Source organism: Carcharhinus amblyrhynchos, chromosome 5, assembly GCF_965287045.1.
Source record: "Carcharhinus amblyrhynchos chromosome 5, sCarAmb.v2.hapA, whole genome shotgun sequence".
Taxonomy (NCBI): domain Eukaryota; kingdom Metazoa; phylum Chordata; class Chondrichthyes; order Carcharhiniformes; family Carcharhinidae; genus Carcharhinus; species Carcharhinus amblyrhynchos.
The window spans coordinates 107,413,147-107,435,936 of NC_137328.1; the positions used below are offsets into that span (position 1 = coordinate 107,413,147).

The following is a 22,790-nucleotide window of genomic DNA, read 5'->3' on the forward strand; positions in this document are numbered from 1 at the left end:
GATGGATTGGGCTATAGGATTAGGTTCTATAGGATTAGGTTGCTATAGAATTAGATTGCAGTTTCTGAAGATTAGGTAGTTTTAGTCACTTACAACTTGTACTTTTAAGCTGCCAACGGTTTGGTTGATCACTATAGTAGTTTCACAGCTGCTCACGTTACCTTTACCTTCACTTTGGATGCCTTTATCCCAATTTGAAACCCTTACTCATTCCCGTTCTGGTCTTTCTCTTTGATAGAACGGTGGGGCCACCTCTCCTTTACCAAAGTGGCTATAGTCTGACGTAGAATCAGACTTTTTGATTTCCCTTTCTCTATCGAGTACAAGTTGCTCCATCTTTAACTGAATCCTAACCAACTCAATCTGCATTTTATTTGGATTGCCCTTTCTCTTTCTCCAAGGTCAACCAACTCTGTTTTTAAGTGCCTACTTTTATATTGATCTCTAACTTTCCTACCACTGCTTTTAAATTAGCCTTTGTTGACTGTTGCAAGGCAAGGAAAGAGAGACAATGTATCTCTTTGGAGGAAAGCTTCAGCAATAGACATGGCCATTTTAACTTGTCAATGAATATATCAAAAGGCATTGTAAAAGCATTTAAACTCTGGATTCAAAATCTCCTAATTTGTTATGATCCCCTTAAAGATTGATAATCAAAAAAACTAGAAGTTTGAATTCTAGTTAATAGCTGTAAGGATAATATGACATGATTTTATGTTAGCTGACATTTACTGTAACAAACTAACTAAAGGCACTATTGACTAAACATTATTTTTGCAGTCAACTTATACTTCAAACTACCAAACAGATCTTTCAATGCAACTGAAAAAAGCCACTATCAGGATACATTATACTGTCTTCCAATTTTTTTTCTGTATCAGTCCAAAATGATTTTTTGCTTCCCAGGTTTGCCTTCGATTCCTTTCAGACTGGAAATGATTAATTCCAAAACTGTATTCATGTCGCAAGTTTTCCCAGAAACTTCTCCCTCTAGTTCAAGTTAGTCAAATTGTCCAATCTTGTTTAACTGCCCAGACTTTGATCTTATCAATCCGAGCTCAACATCCCACCTGTATTCCAGCTGGGTGAGTGACAATGAAATTAATCGCTAATTTTTCATCACTGCTGGTCCAATCAAACAGCATATTTACATGTAATATGAAAGCAAACTAAGGCTTGGTAAATATCACTCACATCAGAGTTTGTCAAAGCAATTCCTTGCATATGCATGAGAATAATCTTTTCATCAGAACGTAACTTAAATTCTAACTGACTTAGGGATTGTCACAGTTACTTCATTGTCGTGTTAATGTAAGCCTACTTGTGACAATAATAAATAAATTTAAACTTAAAAATTCAATATTGTAAGATTATCATTTTTGATTATCAGTTTTGGAAGTGGTCGGAACTTTAACATGTATGGAAATTTCACAACTAATTCAGTTTTTGTATTGTTCAGATTTCAGAAGAAACTACAAATTACCTTCAATTCGGGTGGTTGATGTGTACAATGTCATGTGTCACGCTGTTGGACTAAACCCATTGCCAAACAATGGTACCTGGTCCAAGGTGAAGTCGATGCTGAATAACAATGCAAATTTAGCTTACAATGCAAGAGTGAGTGTCACCATATTGATATTACCACTGGCCTGGATGTTTCTCTAATGCATTTACATGCCATTTTTAAAAGAAATTCAATTAACATGTGTGATTTCTGGCAGGATTATTGTAGTATTGTTTTGGGATACGCTAATAACGTTGTCATGCTGTCAAAGCATCGAGGTTTAATGGGCTCGCTGCTGAATGCATTAAAGTGATTCTTTTTTGAGTTTAATATCAATATTATATTCCAAATGACACAACACCTGAGCACCTCCCAAGCACACCCAGAAGTGACAATCATGCTGCTCATCTGACTCTGTCCCATCTCCTCTTTGACGGGAGTCTTGGCCCCATTCTGGAACTACCTTTTTAAATCTGTCTGCTTCATTACCTCCCTCTCCTCCTTTAAGAATTCCACAGGCTACTACTCTCCGAGTAAAGAAATTCCTCCTCATCTCAGTCCTCCAACAGAGATGCCTGGTTTTGGATTCCCTCACCATTGGGAACATTCTTCCTGTAGCTACCATGTCAACTCCTGTTAGAACTGGATGTTTGAAGCCCAGACTCTTCACAAAGGTTAATTAATGCTAAAACATGCCTGGCTGGATATAAAGAACAAAGAACAAAAACAGCCTGGGAAACAGGCCCTTCGGCCCAATGAGCCCGCGCCGCCATTTTAACATTACCAGTCCCCCCTCCACCCATAACCCTTATCTATTGTTTATGGCATTTCACATTGAGGGAAAATATGTTCATGTACCTGTGGGCGACACAGCCCCTCTCACAGTTACGAGACCTCAAACCCAAACACCTGGAAATCAGCCTGGAGGTTTTACATTGCACCAATCCCCACTTAATAAAACCCACAGTCATTCTGAAGGTAGCTTGATAATGAAGTCAATGTTATCAAATAAGAAAAGCGGAGGAGATTCTAGAGTCAACCATCACATGCATAAAATGCAAGAGAATCACAGAATCCCTTCAGTGCAGAAGGAGGCCATTCGGCCCAGCAAGTCTGCCCAGAATATCTTATCCAGGCCCTTTCCCTGTATCCTCACACATTTACCATGGCCAATCCGCATAACCTACACAACTTCAGAGCGAGAAAGTCAACTTAAATCCATTGCCAAATATATCATACTCCACATTCATTTCATCACATTCTCTGTTGCACATAGGCTGAGAGGAATATGGCCATAAAACTCCTGCCTTTGAATCCAGCCTCTTTGCCCAGATCTACATAGATACCTTAGCAGATGCACTCAACCATGTGCTCTGCTTATCCCAGGGCTGTGAGCATCAACTGAGGGGTAAGCTGGCAGAATTCTGGCTGCCAATGTCAGGATGATCCATTCCCGTGATGGATTGGAATTCCCCCTTTCCCAGTACAAACATGGAATGTGGCACAGGTGCGAATCATTGCATGCGATGATCCAGAATTTGGGGTTGTAATAGTGGGAAAACAGTCATCGACCATCATCGTTACCATGTAAAACTGACAGCGATGTTTCTAGCATTCACACATGCCGGTAAAGCCAAGACTTGCCCTCAGTGATACCCTTACTTTCCACAGGTTGCACTGTTGATATCTTTGCAGATACAAGCAGCACAGAATCAATGATTTAATGTAAACTTTTGGTGCACTTTTCTCACTGTAAAACACATCAAAAACCTTCTGGAATAAGGTGTAACTAAGGTTTTCATTACAACCATTCTATTCCAGAAAAAAGCAAAAGCATTTAAAAATTCCATGACTTTTGAAAACAATAAAAACAATATTTTATCTTTAAAAATCTGCCCATGGTATTTCGGTTTTAACTGTTAACGCATTTGTATGTCCCAATCTCGGTTTAAGTTTATTTCTTATTAGTGTCACAAGTAGGCTTACATTAACACACTGCAATAATGTTACTGTAAAAATCCCCTAGTCACCACACTCTGGTGTCTGTTTGCGTACACTGAGGGAGAATTTAATGTGGCCAATCCGCCTAACCAGCATGTCTTTTGGTTGTGGGATGAAACTGGAGCACCCAGAAAGAACGCACGCAGAGATAGAAAGAACGTACAGACTTCGCACAGACAGTGACCCGAGCCGGGAATTGAATCCAGGTCCCTGGTGCTGGGAGGTAGCAATGCTAACCGTTGTGTCAGTGTGCACTTCCTGTAAAATTATTAAAAAATGAATTACCTCTCCGATTCTTAATTCCTGCTTTCCTGGCTGTAGGAATTATTTCAGGTGATTGGCTGCTCAATCTACTTGATGACATCACTGTTGCTGGATGCCACTGATCCCTCACTGATGGTGCCAGATTCAAACTCACTCTCAAGCTTGCTTAATCCATGTGGACTGCGTTTCTCATGGTCAATAGTGAGGGCTACCCCTACATTGCTCATCACAAATTCTGCCTAGAATTAGGATAAAAAGCCCCAGGTAAAGGGGAAGCTCTGTCCAGCTGTGCCACTCCTATCTGATGTGTATGCTGGACCTGAATGAGTTAAAACAAGCCTTTAAACACATACAATCACCATTAATGTCATTGTTATGTTGACAGCATGTATGACCACTACATAAGGGTGAATATCATTTTCTGTCCCTGTGGGGGAAAAAATAAATTCTCTGGATTGTGAATCTTTTAATATTTGTCAGTTTCACTGTTTAAACTTACAAGGCTGTTGGTTTGTAACGAGCAGGTTCTTGGAGAAGAAAATCTCTCATTAAAATATTTCATTGAAATGGTGACCATGGGTTTTTATTGGACATGTTACGATCGCAGCTGATGTTACTAATGATGGAACCAGGCTTGTATGTAGAAATATGGAGGGTGGCTATGTAACAGGTTACTGGCTGCAATACAGCGGCTGTGCTAGCCTCAGGCACGAGTCCCGTAATGGCCACTAAGAAGGTCCAAACCAGATTTGCACCGGTGGGACCTCAGTTTGAAATCTTCCCCACCGCCTGTCGTTGACATGGTCAGGTTCATACCTGGAAAGGGTGTGAACTTAATTTCCAGACATCGTAATTCATCATCATGTACGTAACAGACTTGTAACATCCACCCAAAAATGAAAACCAGCCATGATGACTATGCTGCGGGTACAGAGGTAAGTGTAGCCCTGGGGTGGTGAGGAACAGGGCCCCCTGGCTCTGCCAGGTTGGCACTGCCAATGGCTGGCCCTCTGTGGGGACCTATTCTGGGGGGGGGTCTCCCTTATGTGTGATGTGAAGCGGTGAGGATTGGTGGAGGAGTCCCAATTCTTCTGAAGGGTGGGGAGAGAGCTCATGAGAGCATGTGAGGTGATGGGGGAGCGAGAGAGGAAAGAGCCTCAATGCCTGCAAGGGGGTGAGGGAGAAGACGGAAGAGCGGTGATCATGTGGCAGGGGTGCTGGGTAATTACATGAAAAAGCATTCAAATAGATTACAATTAGCTTCTCGCCCTTTGTGGGTAGGAATCGCACTATGTCACTGTAACTGTCCGGGTTATGTGCTATGTCTGTTCTGAAGCCCTTGACTTGTCATTTTCCCTGGGTTGGGAGGAACAAGCCTCCACATTTATGGAAGTTACCCGCTTTATGAATTAAATCCATTTTATTCTAAAGCTGCATTGTGTGTCACAGAATCCACAGCGCAGTCTCTGGGATGATAACTACAATTTCATGTCATTTGAAATCCACAGCTGAAAATTACACGTTTATTTGTCCCACCTCACGTTAAAATCCACGGTGTCCAGTTGTCCTTTAGGGGACATTGATGATGCTGCAGGTCAGTAATATTGAATGAAAATGTGAACCCCAAGAGTATCTGCTGCTTCTCAGCCATGGTCATTAAGCTGGAGTGACTCTGATAAAGCAATAGACTGGTGAGCACATAAAATAATAACGTTATTACAAAGCACTTTTAAAATACAGATGTGTTTATATGATGATCTATAATATGCAAACTTATATCCCGAATGTTGCTCTGCTGCATTATTGCTGTTTTCTTGTACTAATGACTGGGGTCATGTAAATTTTCAAGGATTAAAATAGGGTCACCTTAGAAAATAAATGTGAAGTAGGGCAAAGATTGGATCTTGGGATAACAGTGCTGTCTAATGATGAGTGGCTGAGTAAATTGAACCTAGACCCTCTGGCATTTGAAAGCACAAGAGGTGATTTCACTGAAACACCCAGATTCTAAGGGGTTTGACAGCTTAGACACAGAGAGTTTGGGGAATCTACAAAAAGGGGAAGAGTCTCAGGATAAGAGATTGGCATGGTGGCACAGTGATTAGAACTGTTGCCTCAAAGCTCCAGGAATCTGGGTTCAATTCCTGGCTTGGGTCACTCACTGTGTGTGGAATGTGCACATTCTCCCCATGCCTGTGTGGGTTTTCTCCAGGTGCTCTGGTTTCCTCCCACACTCCAAAGATCTGCAGGTTAGGTTGATTGGCCATGCTAAATCTCCCATTGCGTACCAGGATTTGTGGAATAGGGCCTGGGGTGGAATTGTTGTTGGCGCAGACTTGATGGGCTGAATGGCTCCTTCTGCATTGTAGGGATTCTATGCTTTCTATGAAGAGATCAATCGTTTAGAATGGAGATGAGGTGAAATTTCTTTACTCAGTGGATTCTGGATTTTTGGAATTGCCCATTGCAGAGGACTGTGGATGCTCCATCACTGGGGGCATTTAAAGCTGAGACAGATTTTTTTGTCTCTCTGGGAATCAAAGACTATGAGGAGCAGGCAGGAAAGTAAAGCTGAAACCAAAAGTCGGCCATGAATTGAATCGAATGGCACAGTAAGCTCAAGGGCCCCAAATGGTCTACCCTGCTCTATTCCTTCCATTCTTATTCTGGGATATGCTTGTGTGATACTCCAGCATTGGCAACAATGCTTGTAGCTGCCTGAGCCCTAAGGTCTGGAACTCCTTCCATAAACCTCTTCTCCACTGTACCCCTCTCATTCAAAAAGCTCCTTAAAACCAACTCTTTCACCACACTTTTGGTCACCTGTCCTAATTCCTCCTCATGTGCCACAGTGCCAAATTTTATTTGATAATGCCTTTGCTGTGTTAAAGGTGCTATATAAATGCAAGGTGTTGTTGCCAGCAAAGCATATGTTCCAAAGATAAATTTTAAAAACCCACTTACAACACTGTATGAAAGTTAATACATATTGTGGTTGTTCTAGTTCTCTGAATGAGTACATCCATAATAACCAAATTAAAATATCAAAAAGATTTCCTTCACACTGCAAAAGCAAACGAAGCTTCAGCACATCCATTGCGACTCTCAGCAATTTTTACAGATGCACCATAGAAAGCATTCTTTCTGGTTGTATCACAGTTTGGTTTGGCTCCTGCACTATCCAAGACCACAAGAAACTACAGAGCTGTGAACGTGGCCCAGTCCATCATGCAAACCAGCCTCCCATCCATTGACACTGTCTATACTTCCAGCTGCTTCAGAAAAACAGCCAGCATAATCAAGGACCCCACACACCCTGGACATTCTCTCTTCCACCTTCTTCTGTCGGGTAAAAGATACAAACGTCTGAAAATACATGCTAACTGACTCAAGAACATAGGGCCTGTACTGCACAGTACAGGCCCTTCGGCCCTCGATGTTGCGCTGACCAGTGGAAAGCACCAGAGACCAGATTCAATTCTGGAGCACCCGGAGGAAACCCACGCCGACACAGGGAGAATGTGCAATCTCCACACAGATAGCAACCCGAGGCCGGAATTGAACCTGGTCTCTGGTGCTGTGAGACAGCAATGCTAACGACTGTGCCAGCTTTCCTTCTCCCCATGTACTCTATGAATGGTATGCTTTGTCTGTACAGCACGCAAGAAACAATACTTTTCACTGTATCCCATACACCTCTAACCTAAACTATTCCTAACCTAAACAGCTTCTACCCTGCTGCCATTAGACTTTTGAATGGTTCTATCATGCATTAAACTGATCTTTCTCCTCACCCAAACACTCCAGCACCATATTCTGCACCCTCTCCTAGAATCCCTATGGTGCAGAAGGAGGCCATTCAGCCCATCAAGTTTGCACTGCCCGCAATCTCACCCAGCCCTATTCCCATCAAACTCACATATTTACCCTGCTAATCCCCTGACGCGAAGCTCAATTTAGCATGGCCAATCAACCTAGCCTGCACATCTTTGAATTGTGGGAGGAAACCGGAGCACCCGGAGGAAACCCACGCAGACACAGGGAGAATGTGCAAACTCCACACAGACAGCAACTCAAGGCCAGAATTGAACCTGGTCCCTGGTGCTATGAGGCAGCAATGCTAACGACTGTGCCAGCTTGCCTTCTCCCCATGTACTCTATGAGTGGTATGCTTTGTCTGTATAGTGCGCAAGAAACAATGCTTTTCACTGTATCCCATACATGAAATTTGCTGATGACACCAAGATTGGGGGAACGGCAAATTGTGCGGAGGGTGTAGAGAGTCTGCAGAAGGATCTAGATAGGCTGGGCGAATGGGCCAGGAAATGGCAAATGGAATTTAATGTTGGCAAGTGTGAGGTGGTCCACTTTGGTAGGAAAAATGGTAGGAAGGACTATTACTTATGGGACGAAAAACTGCAGCAGGCGACGGTGCAGAGGGACCTCGGGGTCCTTGTGCATGAGTCGCAAAAACCCAGCTTGCAGGTGCAGCAGGTGGTTAGGAAGGCAAATGGGATGCTGGCCTTCATAGCGAGGGGGATTGAATATAAAAGTAGGGAGGTCTTGCTGCAGCTGTATAGGGCATTGGTGAGGCCGCAGCTGGAGTACTGTGTGCAGTTTTGGGTGCCGCACCTGCGCAAAGATATTTTGGCCTTGGAGGGAGTGCAGAGGAGGTTTACTAGGCTGATACCGGAGTTGAGGGGGTTGAGCTATGAGGAGAGGCTGAATAAACTGGGCTTGTACTCGTTAGAGTTTAGAAGAATGAGAGGAGATCTCATTGAGACGTATAAGACGATGAATGGGATGGATAGGATAGAGGTGGAAAGACTCTTCCCGCTCAAAAAAGACAATAGGACTAGGGGGCACAGCCTCAAGATAAAAGGGGGGCGGTTTAGAACGGAGTTGAGGAGGAACTTCTTCACTCAAAGGGTGGTGAATCTCTGGAATTCTCTGCCCGTTGAAGTGGTGGAGGCTGCCTCGCTAAATATTTTTAAGACGCGGGTTGATGGGTTTTTGATAGGAGAGGGGATTAAGGGTTATGGGGAGAGGGCGGGAAAGTGGAACTGAGCAGCGACAGATCAGCCATGATCTTATTGAATGGCGGGGCAGGCTCGAAGGGCTGGATGGCCTACTCCTGCTCCTATTTCTTATGTTCTTATGTTCTTATGTTCTATGCAAAAGTTATAAATTAGATCAAACGGCACAGTGGTTGGCACTGCTGCCTCACAGCACCAGGGACCTGAGTTCCATTTCCACTGTCCACATGGAGTTTGCACATTCTCCCAGTGTCTGTGTGGGTTTCCTCTGGGTGCTCCGTTTTCCTCCCACAGTCCAGCGATGTGTGGGTTAGATGGATTGGCCATGCTAAATTGCCCCTTAATATCAGGGGACCAGCTAATGCATGGGGTTATGGGGATAAGGCCTGGGTGGGATTATGGACGGTGCAGGCTCGATGGGCCGAATAGCCTCCTTCTTCACTGTAGGGATTCTGTGGATCCTGTGGAAATCAAAATCAAACCAAGCAGCCTATTAAACACCTGGTTCCGGCCCAGTACACAAGCTGAGTGAGTCAACCATAGTCAAGGCAGCAACTGGGTTGATGCACTGAGCAGCAATTATCTGAGCTAAGAATGAGCACTGTCACTGACTATTATCCAGAATCTGCTGGAAAGTGTTACGTTTACTAACATGAACATGAAGAGAATGTCCCTTGAAGCTTGAAAATTAAAATAACGACATTAGCTACGAACCCAATTGCAAAGGTTAAATATTCCTACTTGTACAGTTATGATTAAGATCTCATATCGCGTCTACAAAGCCACTGAATTTCTTCCATCATCATTTACAGATCAGTGCATTTCAGACCCTCGTTGCTGAACAAGTAAACCATCTTGCCAGGTTCCATATATTCGCTTTCTTCACGTGATACTAAGACTGCTGTGAGAAAGTCTTGTGAAGTTTCCACGTCCTTTTCTTCAGCCCCTTTCACAAATACGTTGTCTCTCTTATCCTGTTTGTGTTGCAAAACGAGGAGAAAAGCAGTTACTCACACAAAATAAAGACCCACAGAGTGTGAATAAGCACAACAATCAGATTCAAAAGGAAGCTCCATAAATACAGCCAGGTCTGGACCTAAAAATATTCTTCTGCAAAGCGAATAAAGGGCATTTTCCAAGTTAGCACACCATTGGAGGGCCTTATGTAATAAGAACATAAGAAATAGGAGCAGGAGTAGGCCATCCGGCCCTTCAAGCCTGCTCCACCATCCAATAAGATCATGGCTGATCTTTTTGTGGACCCAGCTCCACTTATCCTCTCACCATAACCCTTAATTCCTTTACTGTTCAAAAATGTATCTATCCTTGCCTTAAAAACATTCAATGAGGTAGCTTCAACTGCTTCACTGGGCAGGGAATTCCACAGATTCACAATCCTTTCTGTGAAGAAGTTCCTCCTTAACACAGTCCTAAATCTGCTTCCCCTTATTTTGAGGCTATGCCCCCTAGTTCTAGTTTCACCGCCAGTGGAAACAACTTCCCTGCTTCTATCTTATCTATTCCCTTCATAATCTTATATGTTTCTATAAGATCTCCCCTCATTCTTCTGAATTCTAGTGAGTATAGCCCCAGTCTACTCAGTCTCTCTTCATAAGCCAACCCTCTCAACTCTGGAATCAACCTAGTGAATCTCCTCTGCACCCCCTCCAGTGCCAGTATATCCTTTCTCAAGTAAGGAGACCAAAACTGTACACAGTACTCCAGGTGTGGCATCACCAGGACCTTATACAGCTGCAACATAACCTCACTGTTTTTAAACTCCATCCCTCTAGCAATAAAGGACAAAATTCCACTTGCGTTCTGCACCTGTGAACCAACTCCTTGAGATTCCTGCACAAGAACACTCAGGTGCCTCTGCACAGCAGCATGCTGCAATTTTTTACCTTTTAAATAATAGTCCATTTTCTGTTATCCCAAGATGGATGACCTCACATTTACCAACATTGTACTCCATCTGCCAGACCCTCGCCCACTTACTTAGACTATCTATATCCCTTTGCAGCCTTTACTCTGCCATCCATCTTAGTGTCATCTATGAGTTTTGATACACTACACTTGGTTTCCAACTCCAAATCATCTATGTAAATCATAAACAATTGTGTTCCCAACACTCACCACTAGTCACTGATCGCCAACCAGAAAAACACCCATTTACCTCCACTCTTTGCTTTCTGTTAGTTAACTAATCCTCTATCCATGCTAATATATTACCTGTAACATCGTGTACCTTTACCTTATGTAGCAGTCTTTGGTGCGGCACTTTGTCAAATGCCTTCTGGAAATCCAGATACACCACATCCACAGGTTCCCCATTGTCCACTGCCTATGTAATGTTCTCAAAGAATTCCACAAAATTAGTCAAACATGACCTTCCCTTCATGATCCCATGCTGTGTCTTACCAATGGGACAATTTATACCCAGATGCCTCACTATTTCTTCCTTGATGAAAGATTCAAGCATTTTCCCTATTACAGAAGTTAAGCTAATTGGTCTATTGTTACCTGCCTTTTGTCGACCTCCTTTTTTAAACAGTGGTGACACATTTGCTGTTTTCCAATTTGCGGGAACCACCCCAGAGTCCAGCGAATTTTGGGAAATTATCGTGAGTGCATTTCCGATTTCTCTTGCCATCTCTTTTAGTACCGTGGGATGCATTCCATCACTTACACGTGAGTGGTTTATCGGAAGATCATGATGCCAGCATTGGACTGTGGTGGGTGTGGTAAGAAGTCTCACAACATCAGGTTAAAGTCCAACAGGTTTATTTGGAATCATGAGCTTTTGGAATGCTGCCCCTTCATCAGGTGATTGGAGAGTTGGGTTCACAAACACGGCATGTATAGACAGAGACTCAATTGCAAGATAATGGTTGAAATGCAAGTCTTTACAGGTAATCAAGTCTTTACAGGTACAGACAATGCGAGTGGAGAGTGGGATAATCACAGCTTAAGGAGGTATGAATTGTCTCAGGCCAGGACAGTTAGTAGGATTTTGCAAGCCCCCGCCAAACGATGGGGGTTACACGTAGTGTGACATGAACCCAAGATCCCGGTTGAGGCCGTCCTCATGTGCACGGAACTTGGTTATCAGTTTCTGCTACCAGAAAGTTGGGGGTGTTTTGCCAGCAATATTCCAACCATTGATAGTAATGGGAATAAAATTATGGTTAGGGATTCCTGATTCTTGATTAAACTGCCCACTGCACTTGAGGACTGGGGCATTATAAAATTCCACCCATTCCATAAGTAATTTTATCCGAACCTAAGTTACCCATTCAGTGGTTATTGCTGTAGTACTATTTCCATGTAGCTGGGGTGGCTGATTACTTATTCCCATCTATGGAAATGAACCAGCGATGTTAGTTCCAACATGGATGTGTCTGTCCCTGCTCCCTTGTTTAATGAGTCCCATCAGTTCGTTAAAACATTAGTGCCAACCAGTACTAAGGGGCAGTGAGGGGACAATGCCAGACCACCTCCTGGCTATGTCCCATTCCCCCAGGAGCTATACTTACCTTTACGCCCCACCAACAGGTTCATGATTGATTATGTAGAGCTGTTGTAAATGGCGTCAGAGTGACTGCTCACCAATACCTGCTAAATATCTGGTGAGTGGGGAAGTCTGAGAGAGAATGCTCAGTAATGAAATGCTAATGTATTGAAATGAGCTTTCCGCAGTCCCCTGGTGTGTTTCACACCATTCCACTAGTGAGAGGCTGGTAAAGTTTAAAGTTTATTCATTAGTGTCACCAGTGGGCCTACATTAACACTGCAACTAAGTTACAGTGAAAATCCCCTAGTCGCCACACTCCGCCGCCTGTTCGGGTACACTGAGGGAGAATTTAGCCTGGCCAATGCACCTAATGCATGTGTTTCAGACTGTGGGAGGAAACTGGAGCACCTAGGGGAAACCCACGCAGACACGCGGAGACTCCGCACAGACAGTGACCCAAGCTGGGAATCGAACCCAGGTCCCTGGAGCTGTGAAGCAACAGAGCTAACCACTGTGCCGGCTTAAGATCAGAGCTCAGAAACTCGCTGGCACGAATCACATTCTCTGTGTTTTGAGCATGTGCTGCCCTTCCCACAGATGAAGAGTGCGGGCTCACAATTGCCCCCTATAGGTCAGCCTTTAAAATGTCCATTAGCTTGGAAGGGCATTTCTCCCCCTCCGCCCTTCACAGCATTAGCACAGATTGTTAGCTGATAAATGTGGGTAGATGTAAAATTGTTTCCGTTTCTACTGGTAAATTGCATTAAAAACCATCCCATTGGAAAAAAACATACGGGGTGAAATTGGGCTGTGTCATTAGTATTGCACACAGTAACCTGTTTGTATGAAATTCCTTACGCTGCTGTTCTGTTGTAAGTATTAAGCTGTGTTTGTAGATTGGCTAATGCCAATTAAAGTCCACTAAAAGCTGGATAAATCCAATCTCGACAATTACTGCCCCATCAGCCAACTTTATCATCAGGAAAGTGAATATTGTCAACAATGCAATCAACCAGCTCTTACTCAGCAACAACCTGCTCACCAATGCTCAGCTTGGGTTCCACCAGGATCTCTCTGCTCCAACCTTGGTCCAAGCAAGGACAAAAGAACAACGTTTCAGAGGTCAGGTGAGAGAGACTGCTCCTGAAATGAAGAGCAGCATTTGTCTGACTGTGGAATCACGGAGTCCAAGCAAAACAGCAGTCAATGGATATTAGGGGGGAAACTCTCCGCTACTCAAAGTCCTAGTATAAAGAAAGATGATTGTGGCCATTGGGACGCCATTTATCTGAGCCCTAAAGACATTTCTTCAAGTTCCTCAAGGTCGAGTCCAAGGTCCAAACATCTTTAGCTGCTTCATTAATAAACTTCCCTCAATCATAACATCAGAAATATGTTTGCTGATGACTGCACAGTGCTCAGTTCCTTTGCAACTCCTCAGACAATGAAGCAGTGCATGCCTCCATGCAGAGTAAGACCTGTACAGCTTTCAGGCTGGGACTGGTAAGTGGCAATAATATTAGCGCCACGCAAGTGCCAGACAACGACCATTTCCAATGGGAGAGAATCTAACTACTTCTAACTGATTTTCAATGGAATAACTATTGCCTAACACCCCGCCCCGGCCCCCAACATCAATATCCTGATCATTACCATTGGGCAGGTACTTAACTGGGCCAGCGGCAATAGACCAAAGGCTAGGTATTCTGCCGTACGTCACTCAGCTCCTTTCCGTTATCTACAAGTGATGGAAGACCCTTCATGTTCTTGGATGAGTGCAACTCCAACAACAAGAAGCTCAACACCTTCCAGGATAAAGTAGCCGCTTTAGTGGCACCACATCCACTGCCTTAAGCATTCATATCTCCCACTGTGAATGTATCTTGACTGCAGTGTGTGCCACCTACAGGATGTGCTGCCACACCTCACCATGTCTCCTTTGATATCAAGTTCCAAACATGTGAATCTTCCCAGTTAAAAGAGCAAGAGGAGCAGTTGCATGAGAACATCACTACCTCCAAGTTGTACATCATCCTGATTTGTAACTATGGGCGGGATTTTACAGCTTAGCTCGAGCGAGAATGAAGATTCCGGCCTCAGGTCAATGGACATATCCGTTGTCTGCTGCTTGCCCACTCTGATTCCATGGTGGGCAGGCCAGTAAAATTCCGGCATATGTCACCATTCTTACATTTTGCTGGGCCAAAATCTGGAACTCCCTTCTTAACAGCACCATGGGATCTCCTTTCTCACATCGACTGGAACAGCTTAAGGGATGGCTCACAACACTTCCTCAAGGGCAATTGGGATAGGTAATAAATGCTGGCCTTGTCAACAATGCCACATCTCATGAATGAATAAATAAAAGGTGAACAGTTATGTCACATTTTAACAAGTTTGTTTTCTATTAATACAGTCAGGCTTCAAAATAATAATAGTCTTTTTAATAGTATTTCAAATTACCTGCTTTTTGTAGGTGCCAGGTTTCCGAATATTAAAGTAATCCTTCTCATCAGCAATGACATTATCATCAATAGAGTTCAAACTGCATTCATAACATATCATATATTAGTTTTGGCAATGCAACAAGTCAAGTTAATTTAGTGGCAGGTTTCAATTTCTGAATTTCAAGGCTTAAGACTACAAACCTCTTCTGGTCCAAGTAAGCTTCAGCATTGAAATAGCCAGTTGCCTCACTGAACAGAGTTTGGTTCCAAACTGGATTGGATCTGAAGGAAAATATATAAAAGAATGACTTCTGACCTTAATCAACTGACCGGTACAAGGTGTAGAAATATTATAACTATAGTGTGGCTCCCTTACTTTGGACTTTTGTTTGGAATAAGGATTCCTCTGGTCACTGTGTAGCAACATTGTGAACATGTTAGTGATGATTCTCTCTGTTCTGCACTGCTACTGAAGTACAGTTTCTCTATAAACATCAAACAGGGAAACTTTTCCACAGGCGGCATAGTGGCACAATGGTTAGAGACTGGGTTCAATTCCAGCCTTGGGTGATTGTCTGGCTGGAATTTTACCGCCTCGCCTGCCCCAGAACCAGGGCGGACGAAGCTTGAAGAACAGCATTCTCCATTGGCCTCAGACGGGTGAGGTCGTAAAATATCGACCTCTGTGTGGAGTTCATACGTTCTCTCCATGTTTGTGTGGGTTTCCCCCATGTGATCTGGTTTCCTCCCACACTCTGAAGATATGCAGGTTAGGTTGACTCGCCATGCTAAATTGCCCCTTAGTGTCAGGGGAGGTAGCAGGGTAAATATGTGGGGTTACGGGGATAGGCTCTGGGTGGGATTGGTGCTCAATGGGCCAAATGGCCTCCTTCTGCATTGTAGGGATTCTATTCTATGACAGGAAGGGTTTTAATTATCTCCACCGAGAGAAATTCAGCCTGTGGGATTTAAAATTAAATCTGTCGAGACAATGCTGACTTTCCACCCTGCCTTCCTGCCTGCGGATTTTTAGACAGCCGAGATGCTATCCAATTGCTTCATTTAAGTCAAGGTCCTATTAGTTGGACAGGATCATGAAGCTATTTCAATGGCTTATATCCGTACCTGTTGGAAAAACTGCAGTGAAAGGCAGGTGAAAAATGATTTATTCGCTTGCTCTATTTGAAGTCGATTCTGAATGACAAAGAAATATTAGCCTAGAATTTGGGAATGTCCCAATGTTCGAACATAGAACTTAGAACATTACAGCACAGTACAGGCCCTTCGGCCCTCAATGTTGTGCTGAGCTATGTCCAATCCCAAGATCAAGCTATCCCCTCCCTATCACTCTGGAGTGCTCCATGTGCCTATCCAAAAACCGTTTGAAAGTTCCTAGAGTGTCCGACTCCACAGCAGGCAGCCTATTCCACACTCCAATCACTCTCTGGGTGAAGAATCTACCTCGGACATCCCTCTTATATCTCCCACCATGAACCTTATAGTTACGTCCCCCTAGTAACACTCGAGGAAATAGTCTCTGCGCGTCCACTTTATAAATCCCTCTCATCATCTTATAAACCTTCATTAAGTTGCCTCTTATCCTCCTCTGCTCCAAAGAGAAAACCCCAGCTCCCTCAACCTTTCCTCGTAAGACCTACCCTCCAAACCAGGCAGCATCCTGGTAAATCTCCTCTGCACTCTCTCCAATGCTTCCACATCCTTCTTATAAAGAGTTTGGGCCTCATTCCACATGATTGACACCATGGGAGGTGGCTACAATGGCAAATAATGGAAGTTAAGGCCACTCTTAGTGCCACGGTGGCCTGTTTTGCAGCGATAAGTGATAATAAATCAGAATTAGCATCAGCATCAGCATCATATCCTGATCGATGATACATTATACCATTGGAGTGTGCAGATAAGGTCAGGGACCATCTTTGCAGTTGGCCAGCAGCTAACAAAGATATGCCACTATACAGCCCAAAAATGGTAGTTAAGAGTCAATGATCAGTCAATAATGTGAAATGACGACCATAAAAATAATAACTAAATGTTTGTACAGCAAAACGTATACTTAATGCTTCTTTTCTAATCCGAGCGTAGTTAGATTCAGCACTGGTCAGAGGATGTGAAACAAAAGCTATTGACCTTTCTTCGTTCAAATGCATAGTATGTGAAATGACTGGCCCACTCCATAAATGAAGCATTGCAAACAAGCAATAATGGTAGCTTTGGATTAAAATGAATTAATACTTCAGATTTCTGCATAGCATCTTTGGCATCCTTGCACACTTTCTCACATTCTGTTGTGCAGTTCCATGACTATTTTACACACAACAAATTATGCAATGGCTTCAATAATGTATCTAAGTTTGGAACAAATTTGCCATAATAATTTATTAATCCTAGAAAGGACTTCACATCCATTGGATGTGGTGCTTCTAAAAGAGCTTCTGTCTTTTTAGGTGCATTATGTGGGCATAACATGACCCAAGTACTGGACTGATGTTTGGAAAAGGTCACATTTTTCTTTCTTCATACACAGACAGTTTGTTTGAAGATGTTCCAATGTTTCTTCTAAATTATTCAAGTGTTCCTGTTCACTGGACCCTGTAATTAGAATATCATCCAGGTAACATTGTACACCAGAGAGACCATACAACATCTGATCCATAGATCATTGGAATAAGGCTGGTGCAGATGTTATTCCAAAAGGCAATCATTTATAATGTAAAAGACCTTAATGAGTAACATTGGTAAACAATGATTGAGATTCAGTGGCTGCAGTTATTTGTAAACGTGCTTGTGAGAGATCAGTCTTGCTGAATTTCTGCCTACTGTATAACCAAGCAAACGAATCTTCAATTAAAGAAGTGGATATTGATTAGCACACAACACTGGATTTATGGTTGTTTTAAAATCACCAGAAATACAAACTGAACCATTTGGTTTCATGACAGGTATGATGAGAGTAGCTCAGTCACCCATTGTATCTGGCTCTAACACAGCAGTGTTAACAAGTTGTACTAATTCTTCATCAAACTTGGGACGAGTTATATGTCCACCGCTCTTGCTTTGAGATTTTTAGGTTTTATCTCGAGTTTTACTTCACTGAGCCCAGTGTCTCTTCAAATATCTCTTTGACAGTCAGTCATGATCATAATGAATGGCAGAGCAGGCTTGAAAGGCCAAATGGCCTCCTCTTGCTCCTATCTTCTATGTTTCTATGAATGCATACTTGTAGGCCTGTTTTGACATTGACCAATCTGTTGACAGTTAAATTTTATCTTCTCCAACCATGATCTCCCAAGTAGAGATGGAAAATGACCATGGACCACATGGAGAGGCAGCTCCATTGTTTGTTCACTCAGCTCTACGTTGACCATGATGTAACCTTTTAATGGAATGATCTCTTCCATGTATGTCCTTAAAATCATATCAGTTGGTTTTACAGGAAGATTCTTCAGCTTTTGTTGATATGTAATTTCAGGAATTAAAGATAGTATCAACCTCCATCCTAACAGATTGTCCATTTAACTTCAGAGTCATCCAGAATCTATGTGATGCACCCTGTATGGATTAAATGTTCAGCTGGACATCTTCATCATATTTTGAGACATTGTCTTCTGCATAGTTGTAACCCTTTTCTTCCATTTTGTAGATTTGTTTTGTGTATTGCAACTTGCTCTTCTTGAATGTACCCAGATTCTTCTGAATATTCTTTTCAGGGGAAACTGGTCTTGTCCAACAAGCTTTTGCAATGTGACACATTTTGTCACAATTATTGCATTTACTATCCTTGCTCCAGAATTCACTCATTGAATGGCCCATTTTGACATATCTATCATATGCTTGTTGCTATTTTGACTTCTTGTGGGCAATTCCCAACTAATGGATCTTCATTCTTGCACCAAATTGTGAAGCCTCTTTAGCAGCCAGTTCCATCAACACTACAATTTCTACTGTGTCTTTAAAGTCAAAGCACACTCAGTAAGTGATCATCTTTGGATAGCTTCATTTTGGAGACCACAAACTAGACAATCTCAAAGAGTATCTTCTAATGACTCATTAGATTTGCATGTTGTGTCAGCCTTTTTAATGTTGCCACAAACTGCTTTTGCTTTCCTCTTGATTCCTTCCGTGGAACCTGAACCATTCTGTGATGAGCCTTTGTCAAGTTATTGTAACTTCTGGTTCCTGGCTTTGCTGGATGAACCAAGCTCTGGAGCAAATTGAAGGATTTGAATGTTTTACTTCCTAATGTACTGAGAAAAGCTGGTATGAGCAACTTATTTGCAATTTTATTTGCTTGCACAAAATATTGAAAATGCTCTGTGTAGGAACTCCATGATCATTTTCTTCATTGAAAGGATCCATGGATCCTAATTGACCTGTCATTCCTCTTGCAGGCACTAGTGACTACAGACTGTTCAGTATCTACATTTTTAACTGTTTTCCCAGTACTCCCCTTTTTCCCATGAAAACATCCCTTCTTTTCAAACGTGTCAGATATTGTCTGGAATCTTACTCTTCTCTGATTTGAAGAATGCTCTCTTTTAAAACCACACAGAGTGCTTTCACCCTTTTGTTCTTACTTGGTCTTCCTTCATTGGCACTTTAATCTTTAATCCTGTTGTTGACTTTCCCTAGCCTTTGAATATTCACAGGACCTACAATATTTTTTAAACTTAAGCTCTTTTCTTGGATATTCTTGATGAAACAAAATCCCAACTTATCACCAATTGTCATTTAGTAATGTCCAATTATGTTAGGTGCTATGGTGGGATTTTCTGGCCACTCTCATCCCAAAACCAGAAAATCCCACCCGAGGTCAATGGATCTTTCCATGGTCTGCCCTTCGTCCACTATGATTCCCATGGTGGGTGGAACGGGAAAATTGGTCCTGTAGGTTCAAAGTGACACACAACTGATTTATTGAAAGAGATGCTCTCTGCACAGAACAGAAAATGAAATTAAGACAGAAGCCTATGAAACATCCCAATGACTGCATGATCAAGTCATGTGATCTACTCTTAAAGCAATCATGCAACCGCTTAAATAAATAATATTCTGTTAATTACCAGACTTAACTTTCTCTGGTGAGTTTAATGGTCACTCAATGTGCAAAAACAGCAATGCCATGAAACTCATAAGAAGGTTAAATACGCAGTACCATTTCTGCAATGTTAGTGGCAGAGTGGTTCTAATCAGAAGGAACTTGGGGTGATATGCAATTTACTGGGTATCTCTTCCTCACTCCAAGGTGCCAACTGATGTGCACATTAATAACAGTGTGCGTTATGCAAATACTGTTATTTTATCAGCCAGTCCTGGCCCTTTCAGCTTTTGTTCCTGTTTACTATAATTTCTTATCTCAGAATATTTTGCCCATAATAATCAGTGAAGATGATATTTTCCTTTACCCTTCGGAAGTGTGCATGTTTGTTCCAGGGACATCACCAACTATGGGATTACTTTCCACAGAGGTCAGGACTGTGGCACTCATTGCTGAAGCTGCTTTCAATTTATGTTGATACCTGGAAAAGAAATATGCAGAAATTAAGTTTTTGCAGATGTATGATTTACCCTATCGACTGTTTCAAACTGGTCCTCATGAGGTTTTCTGAATAGCTACAAAATGATTTATTTTAGTTCATATTTTGACTAAAATTGCATTTATATTATTTTTGCTAAAACGCCCTGGTTTTACTTTGTTTCGCACACACAGCCAGTATTATAATGAGCCCAATTTCAACTGCAATGTATGTTGACATAGTGGCTGCCTGACAGTCATGCTCTGGCCCCTCTGGATAACTTTATTAGCTGTCAGTCAGGCTGTAATGGATGGAGTGCCAAAAGTAGGAAATAGAATTCCTCCGAAGATAGATGAAAGTTGAAACTCTTTGAAAGGCTTCCTAGAGAATTCTTGCCCAGGCATCCACCTATCTCAGGTGGCACTGTGGTTAACACTGCTGCCTCACAGCGCCACAGACCCAGGTTCAATTCTGGCCTTGGGGTCACTGAATGTTTGTCCTGTGTCTGCGTGGGTTTCCTCCGGGTGCTCCGGTTTCTTCTCATAGTCCAAAGTAGTGCAGATTAAGTGGATTGGCCATGCTAAATTGCCCCTTAAGTCAGGGGGACTAGCAGGGGAAATACATAGGGATAAGGCCTGGGGGGGATTGTGGTCAGTGCAGGCTTGATAGGCTGAATGTTGCACTGTTGGGATTCTATGATTCTATTCTATGATATTCTACGTTGATTGATAGGTACACCTGACAAAGTTCCACATGAATGGGTACAAATTAAACATTACCCTGTGAGAATTCAGGATAACTCCTGGGGTAAGATAATAAGTTCACTGAAAGTTGGAAAACAGCAGGTGTTGGTACTACATCAGGGTGGTGAGGGATGCTGAGTGGAATGCTCCAGCACTAAGTGCTGGCATCACTACCTATTTATAATTTACTTCAGTGATTTGGATTCAGGAACGGATTAAATTTGCACTTGATTCCAAACTAAGAAAGTCATTTTGACTTTCTGTGGCAATGCAAAGCAGGCAGTAGCAAATTGGCAGACCGTTTTATTTCCCTTGAAAGCATCAGGACTTTAATTTGTATGCAGAAGATGCCTAACGTCTTTTAGAAGCGGGCACATTGCCCACCTAGAACCAACTGTTTTCCAGTTTGGCAGCTATCATCCAGCGCAGATTGGCCTCAACAGTACAATTAGAAATTGGTTTGCCCAACAGAGAAGACAAGCACACTGATGTTGAGATTCTCTCCCTCTCGCTGTCAAGGGTCAGACCTAGTGCTTAGCTACTCAAATAAAAGGTACTAAAGAGCAATCAATGGCAACAAAACCAAATCCTGACTGAACCCAACATAGCAACTTAGTAACAAGAGGTAGAAAACTGAAGAATAACTATGCCCTGCTCTCATAAGGTTCAGGCTTGAAAAGTACTGCGTGAGCAATGTTGTTGTACAGATATTTGAGTCATCCCCACTGGAGCTAGAGGCATGGCCCCAGAAATAAGGCGGAGCAGATTTAGGACTGAGTTGAGGAGGAATTTCTTCACCCAAGGAGTTGTGTATCTGTGGAATTCCCTGCCCAGTGAAGCAGTTGAAGCTACCTCATTGAATGTTTTTAAAGCAAGAATAGATAAATCTTTGAACAGTAAAGGAATTAAGGGTTATGGTGAACAGGCGGGTAAGTGGAGCTGAGTCCACAAAAAGAACAGCCATGATCTTATTGAATGGCGGGGCAGGCTCGAGGGGCCAGATGGTCTACTCCTGCTCCTAGTTCTTATGTTCTATCATATTGTTCTCTGTGTTGGTGGAATGGAATGAGTAAGACCTCCTTTGAACGAGAAGAAAAGTTTTTTTCAATCTGAAGGGAGTAACTATTTGTTTGGTAATACAGAACGTTGATGTTGCTGAAAGGAGAAACATGTTGGTGAAGCTTTTCACCTTACATCAGAACAAATGCACAATTACCAAATTTCAAATGATCATGACAATTTATATGACAAGAGAAAACGGTTGTAAGGGGTCCCATCAGACTTTTCTCCTGGAATGTAAGTGGTTGTGATTGTTGGAAATTTGGCATCCTTACATTTGACCTGATGGGTGGGAGTTTTCACATTGAAAGCTGCCTAAGGTCAACATGGTCCTCACCTTGCCTGCTACAATTCCTGTGGTGGGCAGAATGGGGTAAGATGAGTGCAAGACGAAAAGCTTCAACAACATGTCTCTTTTTTTTAAACAATATTCAAATTAAATATTCATTGAACGATATTGCTCATTGCCATTTCCAGGCTGTAATTTATTCCGGCTTCATTGATGACTTGCTTTAACTGACCTTTGCCTGATACACACTGGGACAAATGCAACCAAAGTAATCGAAATTATGTTGGTAGCTGCTAATATAAAAATCACTCCATACAAGACATCTTTGTTATCAGATTGGAAATGAGAGGAGTGAGAACCCTGGAATGAATGAGAGAGGACAAATTATTCTGCAATATT

The 22,790-nt window shown here is 42.5% G+C and overlaps 2 protein-coding genes across 6 annotated transcripts in view; one reads left to right on the forward strand and one right to left on the reverse strand.

Annotated features, from left to right (window-relative positions):
- Positions 1 to 4,336, forward strand: part of enpp6 (ectonucleotide pyrophosphatase/phosphodiesterase 6) — a 45,124-nt gene extending 40,788 nt beyond the window's left edge. Inside the window, exon 8 of the mRNA XM_080189413.1 lies at positions 1,460 to 4,336. Coding sequence (XP_080045539.1) covers positions 1,460 to 1,665 — 206 coding nt within the window. The 3' untranslated portion in view covers positions 1,666 to 4,336. The remainder of the gene's footprint in view (positions 1 to 1,459) is intronic.
- A 4,936-nt stretch (positions 4,337 to 9,272) lies between these two features.
- LOC145343494 (cadherin-related family member 2-like) overlaps positions 9,273 to 22,790 on the reverse strand; it is a 145,654-nt gene continuing 132,136 nt past the window's right edge. For 3 of the 5 annotated variants that reach the window (XM_080189741.1, XM_080189742.1, XM_080189740.1), the window contains 5 exons: positions 22,624 to 22,751; positions 20,190 to 20,303; positions 14,968 to 15,048; positions 14,783 to 14,864; positions 9,273 to 9,779 (listed from right to left, as the gene is read on the reverse strand). In XM_080189741.1, the coding sequence (XP_080045867.1) occupies positions 9,612 to 9,779; positions 14,783 to 14,864; positions 14,968 to 15,048; positions 20,190 to 20,303; positions 22,624 to 22,751 (573 nt within the window). In that variant the 3' untranslated portion in view covers positions 9,273 to 9,611. Of the gene's footprint in view, positions 9,780 to 13,288; positions 13,463 to 14,782; positions 14,865 to 14,967; positions 15,049 to 20,189; positions 20,304 to 22,623; positions 22,752 to 22,790 lie in introns of those variants that run through there. The other 2 variants (XM_080189743.1, XM_080189744.1) reach the window with 2 other exon arrangements.